At 38.8% G+C, this 7,963-nt stretch overlaps 1 protein-coding gene across 4 annotated transcripts in view; it reads left to right on the forward strand.

The window, feature by feature from the left end:
* Positions 1 to 7,531, forward strand: part of CUNH12orf75 (chromosome unknown C12orf75 homolog) — a 113,374-nt gene extending 105,843 nt beyond the window's left edge. For all 4 annotated transcript variants that reach the window (XM_069099397.1, XM_069099399.1, XM_069099398.1 and 1 more), the window contains 3 exons: positions 1,010 to 1,089; positions 2,404 to 2,441; positions 6,575 to 7,531. In XM_069099397.1, coding sequence (XP_068955498.1) covers positions 1,010 to 1,089; positions 2,404 to 2,408 — 85 coding nt within the window. In that variant the 3' untranslated portion in view covers positions 2,409 to 2,441; positions 6,575 to 7,531. The remainder of the gene's footprint in view (positions 1 to 1,009; positions 1,090 to 2,403; positions 2,442 to 6,574) is intronic.
* The last annotated feature ends 432 nt before the right edge of the window (positions 7,532 to 7,963 follow it).

Genomic DNA, 7,963 nt, shown 5'->3' on the forward strand with positions numbered 1-7,963 from the left:
TCTCTCTCTCTCTCTCTCTCTCTCTCTCTCTCTCTCTCTCTCTCTCTGTCTCTCTCTGTCTCTCTCTTTCTCTCTCTCTCTGTCTCTCTCCCTCTCTCTCTCTCTTTCTCTCTCTCTCTCTCTCTTTCTCTCTCCCTCCCTCTCCATACTCCCTCCCCACATATGTATGTATGTGCATATATATATATATATATATATGGTGTGTGTATATGTGTGTGCACACACATATATACATATTCTTTCATCGCTATCATCATGATACATTGGGGTAGACTCAGAGGGAAGGCACTAAGATTAAGGAGGATTGGGACCAGATTCTTATAGGACGTAGAGCTGAAAAAGGCCAGAAGAATCAGGAGGCAGAGATGAGAAGGGAGAGACTTCCAGGCATGGAAGATATCTTTGCAAATATTTCTGAATTTTCTTTCTTTACTTCTGTCATATAACCTCAGAGAGAGATCGTGAGGTCCTTGAAGATAATGCATTTCAAAAGTGTATTTCCATCCCCAAAGCACCTAATCCAGGTGCAGTTAGTTGGTACAAATGGATGGAGTGCTTGGCCTAGAGTCAATTCACATCTGGTCTCAGATATTTGCTAGCTGTGTGACCCCAGACAAGTCACTTAACATCTGTCTGCCTCAGTTTCCTCAACTATAAAATGTAAAAAATAACACAAGGTTGTTGTGAAAATCAGAAAAGATAATATTAGTAAAATAGAATCAGTGGACATTTATCAAGTACTCACTGAATTATAAATACTGAACAGTGTCTGGCACACAGTCAGTGCTGTATAAATGCTTTCCCTAGTTCAGTATTTATGATTCAGGGAGTGCTTGATAAATGTCCACTGATTCTATTTTAATGCAGAACAACATTCCGTTTTCCCAGAATGATAGTAGCTCAAATCTCTGACTTTTGAAAAATGAAAGATGAGTTTATTTTGGTGATATCTAGCACTGCATTTGTAGAGACAGGCCTGAATTCTGTGTACCCACTTTATTCCCTTAAGGAACTATGGAGGTGTCTATGTTGGCCTGCCCGCGGATGCCGTCACAGTGGTTTCCAGTCAAACAAAGAGTGCACGAAAGGGTATGTTGCATTTATCCCACTGCTACTATTTATTTCCCTCTCTTAAGAAACATTTTCAATTTAGTTGATTCAGGCTATAGTTATTTAACTGTAAAAATTATTTATGACTATGCTTATTATGCCCATTTGTTGAAATTGTCAACTACTTAGAGGCAAAATTCTGAAATAAAATTTAGCTTTCACCAATGATTATCTTCTATGGAAGCACCTTGTACTTTCAGTGCCATCATTTGGGGAATAAAAAATCAGCATTGAGGTCTAATTATGTAAATTGGTGAAATTCTAGCATTATTTACAAGTTTGAATTTTTAAAACATGACACAAAGATGAAGGGTTTTGGTGAGTAAGTGAAATAATATATTTCTTTATTAGCAGAAAGATTTCCTTTTTTTTGAATTTTTTAATGTGCATATTAGAGAGGGATGTTGGTACCAGTTGGATGCCATTAAAATATTTGAACATAGGTATGATCAGAGTTTTACACTTTGTACAATTTGGCTATTTGAACTCTGACCAAGGCCAGAGATGTTTAAATGAGACCTAGTAATAAAGATGACTAACTCACTAATTTTTACAATCATTATTTTTAGAATTTTTAGAAGGTGGAAGTAATTGTATATCAATTTCCTAGAACTGGGCTTTGCCCATGCCCAGATTGCCCAACATGGAGACACCTGAAAGGGTTTTAGATATGCAAAGCCAAGTCCTGTTAACACACTCCTAAGAATTAAAATTGCAAGGGACCCAAAGATCAAGGGAGAGGGATGTGGTGACTCAAGTTGGCTCTAGGTATGACATCAATGATAATTTGTGGTCAAGAAGTGGAGTCAAAGACACCATCCATGGTATTGGAGGAGGAAGTGGGCCAGTCATGTGCCTCCAGCTAGGGATGACAGCAGATAGTTGTGAGCTGCTTTATAACCATCAATTATAAAAATACCCAAATGAGGAACTCCAGGGTGTTGGGTAAGGCAAGGAAGGATTTATAGAAGGACGTATGTGTGTGTGTGTGTGTGTGTGTGTGTGTGTGTGTGTGTGTGTATGATATAGGATGGGCTGTGATCTGGAAGGGTGGAGAGATTGCTTCCTCTAAAGATTATCTGCAAAGTTATGAGGATCAGAATATAAACTGTTCTCACCAGTGTTGGGCATGCTCTTATACAAATACTATCTGCTCTGTGGGACCATAATGGGTCCAAATGAAAGAAGAAACCTCTGTATAGTTATGGTTTTGTAAGAAAACACCGCATGTACTCTGTAGGTAACATTTATAAAGATCATAACATTTAATTCTCTTCATTTTTTTTCTTTCAGATTAGAAGAAAATTATATCCTGATGCAATAAACAAGAGGTATGGCATCTTTGTGAAATGTTTGTGCATGTCTCACATTTATGATGACATAAGTTCTCAGTGATTACTTGATATCCATCACACAAGAGTGCTTCTCACTGGGAATCAGAAGGTACATAGCAGAAGCAGCATTGTACCTGGAATAAAGTGCTGGACCTAGATCCAAGAACACCTGCATCCAGAGAGTGTGTCTTTGATGCTTGTTAGCTGTGTGACCCTGAGAAAACCACATAACCTTTGTGAAAGCTCTGTTTCCTTATCTATTAAATAAAGGTAATGCACAGTCCTTGTGATAAAGTCCTTTCAACACCTCAAAGTGGCTTTTATGTATATCTATAATGTGGCTTACAATTGGGAGTTACCATTATTTTTTTTTAAAGCAGTTGGGGTTAAGTTACTTGCCCAAGGTTACATGGTCAGTTTTTTTTGTGTGTGTGTGGGGGGGTGTTAAGTATCTGAGGCCAGACCTGATCCCAGGTCCTCCCAACTCCAGGGCTGGCACTCTACTCACTGCGCCACCTAGCCACCCCAAAATAGACTTATTTCCTCTTTTTTTGGGGGGGAGGGCAATTGGGGTTAAGTGACTTGCCCAAGGCCACATGGCTAGGTTTTGTGTGTGTGTGTGTGTGTGTGTTAAGTGTCTGAGGCCAGATTTGAACTCAGATCCTCCTGACTCCAGGGGGTGCTCTATTCACTGCACCACCTAGCCGCCCTGGGATTTATCATTATTAACATAGAGTTGTGGCTCATTAATAAGAGTTATTATTAAGGCAGAATTGTAACTTATCAATAGTAGTTCTTTTTAAGACAGAGTTGTGCCTTATCAATGGGAATTTTCATTATTAAGATAGAATTGTGACTTATCAATGGGAGTTACCATTATTAAGGTAGAACTGGCCCATTGAGGGCACTCATGTCCTTGATGTGGACATCACAGGCTTGGACTCAGACAGTGATGGGACAGCTGTGAAAGATTTCACACCTGGGAGTTGAATTGGCAAGGTATGTCTGGCAAATATGGAAGAGCTACATCTGAGGGCATCTGTGATCACAGGAAGTTCAGGGGGCAAAGCATATTTCATAGGCTTAGATGTTTAGCCAAATGCAGGGTCAGGATCCTGGTAAGGAGCCAAATCCAGACACAGAGCCAGAGATAGAATTAAAGTCAGAGCATGTGGGAAATGTTCTAGATGGGCATCTAAAAGAGGTGTCCTTAACCTTATTCTGTATTTCTGGATCCTTTCTGGGAAAGACTAAGGACCCCTTTTCAGAATAATGTTTTTCAAAAATTGGAGGAAATGCTATATTTCACTTAAAAGGGAAAATAACTATAGTATATAAATAAATAATGAAAATTAAAATGCCATTTTCTCCTCCCATCCAAGTTCACAGACCCCTTGAAATCTATCTACAGATCCTCTCCCCAGTTTAAGAACCTTTAATCTAGAAGATGAAGGAGTGAGGACCAAGAGAAGAGAAGGGAAACCTGGGTCCAGAAGGATAGGAAGCCAGACTCAGAGGGACTGGGAGAAAGGAAGCCAACAGCAATGCTGACCTTGGTAGTGAGTCTGCCTCATCCAAAGCAGGAGTTCCTCATGTGTTTGCTCCTTAGGCAAATTCCTAATAAATGCCATAAAGAAAGATGATAAATCTACGTAGATAATTGAAATAACTGCTGTCTGTATTATCAAAAGGAAGTTAGTGCATTTTTGTCTGCATGTATAGAACTGAGGTTAGGACTGGCTGGAGCTGAGCCTTTAGGTAGGAGTGAGTAAGGATGCTTGATAGGCAGAGAAAGAAGTCCTTGGTGTGTAGTGGTTTCTGACAAGGACTAGGAGAAGCAATGGGGGTAGTGGCCACTTCATCTGCAGGTACAGTCCTTCCCATTCCCATTTGGATTTTGCCATAGTAAAGAAGGATGTGGGAAACTACTCCTAGATACTTGCAAAGGTTCCTTCCTCTCCATTCCAAGAGAACATGGGTGAAGTCTCTAGGGATCTGGTACCCAGACTCCTTGTGGACTCACATTGTCCACCTGGCAGGGATTTTAAAATTTAATTTACAGGACTTTTAATAAGGCCATAACTCCACATCAGAGCAATGGCTCCCGGGGCTGGAGTCAGAAGGGCTGATAGAGGTCACTTAGTCCAGCCCCCTTCTTTTATAGAGGAGAGAGGATGATGGAATCTGCTGCCAACTTCTCCAGGACAGAGCTGTTTCTTGTTTACCCAGTAATGAAGGTAATGCAGCTCCAAGTAAGAATAGCAGCATTGACACATTCTGTGTCAACATGGTATCCTTCACATGACTACTGGCTCAAGTCCTGGCCTGGGTGACTGTTGGCAGCAGGAAGCAGTATGGCCTTAGGGACTGTTATGTTAATGATGATAACAGTAATGATGATGATGATGATGCTCCTTTTCAATCCCTTCCTGCCCAATTTCTCCCCATTCTTCTCTTTCTTAGAGAATGATTTGATTTTTACCCTTTTATTTCTCTTTCTCCCTCCAAAATGTCCCACACAACTTAGCCTCAGTTTCCTTTTCTGTAAAATGGGGGATAACTCATCATGTACTCAGTGCATCCCACCTTAACTGAATTGCCAAACTTTTGCTTTATGGTCCTTTCATATGGTAGAACTTGACACATGACTTACAACGAGTGACCCAATGATAGAAAGAAGCCTGGGTTGAGGAAGTTTTGGGGACAAATAAATAGCAAACTAACGTTCTCTAACTAAACAATAGCTCACATTTGTATAGTGTTTTACAGTTTACAAAGTGCTTTCCTCACAGGAACCCTATGGAGTGGGTAGTATACATATTATCTTCCCATTTTAGGGAGGAGGAAGGGCTGAAAGAGGGACTTTTCCAAGGACTTTTTCCAATTAGCAAGCACCAGAACCAGGATTTGAACTCAGAGCCCTGAACTCCAAGCCCAGTCTTTTCTTCCCCCACTGCACCCTCATTCTGCCCCCCAGGAAGTAAAAGCTTCCTAGAAAACAATGGAGAAGGAAGATTGAAACCTATGTCACATAAACCCTAGGCATGTCACTTTACCTTTGTCTCAAGTTTCCTCATCTGTGAAATGGGGACAGTAATAGAATCTACCTCCCAGGGTTGTTGTAGAGAGCAAATGAATTAATAATTGTAAAGTCCTTAGCGCAATGCCTCATACATAGTGAACACTATATAAATGGTAGCTATTTTTATTGATATTATATTGTTATTAGGCTTAGCCCAGTCCCTGGCACCTAGTAGGCATTGTATGTTAGCTAAATCATTACCATTACTATTATTATTGCAGTTAGCACAATACCTGATACATAGCACTATATGAATGTTCAGCACATAGTAGGCACTATATATAATTTTTTATTATTAATGCCCATCCTTTTTCAGGCCACACACAAAAGAAAGACTAGCCATCACAAGTCTGCACTGTTATTTATCTGCTGAATTATGAAAAGACTTTTAAATAGTATTAAAGTGACAGGTCCTGATATAAATGATTTCTCAGAAGTGAGTCTGAGTAGCAGTGCTGAACCTTTTAACTCCATGATGTTAAGCTCTTCGTGTTGAAAAACCTTTCAGAAAATGAAATGGGTGCTTCAAGGAGACAACCAATTTTGGCTTTATTTTATTTGCATTTTAAAGGCTGTGGTTCGTTTGGCCCTGAGAATATTAATGCCATTTTTTCCTATTGTGATCGATTTCTCTTCTCTCTAGCAGAAAAGTTCCATTTATTTTATTTATGAGAGTACTCCAGTCTCATTTTTTACCCTTAAAAAAACCTGAACTAAAAAAAAAACAATAAAAAAAACCGTGAACTTCATTTGTGTTAGGAGTTTTGGGGGAGGAGCTTTTTCTGCCCGTGTGGGGTCCTGAAAGGTTAAAATTTGCTGGGAGTCACATATCAAGTATGGTCCAAGGTGGGACTTTTAAATCAGGTCTCCCCTACTTAGAGGCCAGCTTTCTCTCTACATAATGCTGCCTTGATTTTAAAAAAAATGCATTTATAAAACAAGAAATATTTATCAGGTTTAGGCTGATGCATCATGGTCTAAAGAGTTTCAGGCTCCAGCCTGCTAATTTTTCTCTTCCCTTTCCCCTTTTCCCCTTGGTCTTTTGTAGCTTACTCATCAACATTTGGGAAGAATTTAGTTCTACAGGAGACTTTCACGTGTTACAGACACTTTCAAGAAGGTTCTGGACACGCCAAATCCCAAGTGTTGTCTGAGAAAGTTACAGGCAAAACTTGAATGCTGCCAAAGGAGAAGGAAATCACTTGGACACCATGCTCAGACTATGGAACTGCTCTGTGATCATCTCGTAAAAATCAAGTTCAGCAACTGTCCTGGGGCAGCCACTTTAGACAGAAAACTGCCCTGACACCAGTAGGCAGCATGCTCCTCCTCACTGGGGCCAGATGGGAGATCTCATGAATTACAGTTCACCAATACATATTTTGGGGATGGCTTTTATATAATAAAAATCTTCATTCTATTTATAATGTCTAATAATGAGATACTGTAAGGGAATTAATGAAAAACCACATATTTGACATCTGTAATCTTTTAGTGCTCTCTGTACAGATTGAATCTTTTTTTGTTGTTGTTAAAATCTTAAATTGATCAAGTAGTCATAAATCTATGAGGTTCTCATGACTCTTTCCCTTTTATACAACTGGTTTTTGGCTTTATTAAAATATTCAGCTGCTCAAAAGAACTTTCTTTTTTTAAAGAAGGATGTATTTCATTACAACATTAAAAAAAAACCAAAATATTGGTTTTGCACGTGCTGTAAACATTTTGGTTAAGCTTCTCTTTTCTTTGTACAAAGGCTCATGTACCCAGTGCCAACTTTGAGTCTTCCATCCCATCCCACCTCCAATATGACCTTCCCAGAAAAGTCATCACAATATTATTTAATTATTCAAAATCAGTAAAGATTACTATGATGAGTGGCTAATGGGCTATTTGGAAAGTATTTTATTTGCTAATAATTGTAAGTTTCACTACTAACTAATATGCTGTAATATGCTATGCTATTTACCAATGTAATTAGACAATTAAAACATTTATATTCCTCGTTAGTATGAATTCTTAATTCTCTCTGCAACAAGACATAGCCAGAAACATCACATATAGTAAATACATCAGGGAAATTTGTTCACTCACTCATTTGGCAACCTTTTAAACACCTTCAATCAATTAAAAATCCCCATTTATTAAGTACCTACTATTCCAGTCATTGTGTAAGATGTTGGAGATATAAATATAAAGGATGATACAATTCCTACTCACAAGGAATTTACATTCTAATGAAGGAAACAATGTATGTGTATATACACAGATATGTATATAAAGACATATGTATACATATATGGGTGTATATACCCATATATGCAACATAAAGTGAATAAATATGTATATAAATAAAGTTGGGGGTTTGGAGGGAGGGCGCTAGTGTCTAGGGGGATCAGGAAAGTCTTCACAGAGGAGGGTTTTGAGCTGTATTTTA

This window comes from Petaurus breviceps, unplaced genomic scaffold, assembly GCF_028583685.1.
Source record: "Petaurus breviceps papuanus isolate PSGF00001 unplaced genomic scaffold, PetGlider_PUasm1.0 379, whole genome shotgun sequence".
Classification (NCBI taxonomy): Eukaryota; Metazoa; Chordata; class Mammalia; order Diprotodontia; family Petauridae; genus Petaurus; species Petaurus breviceps.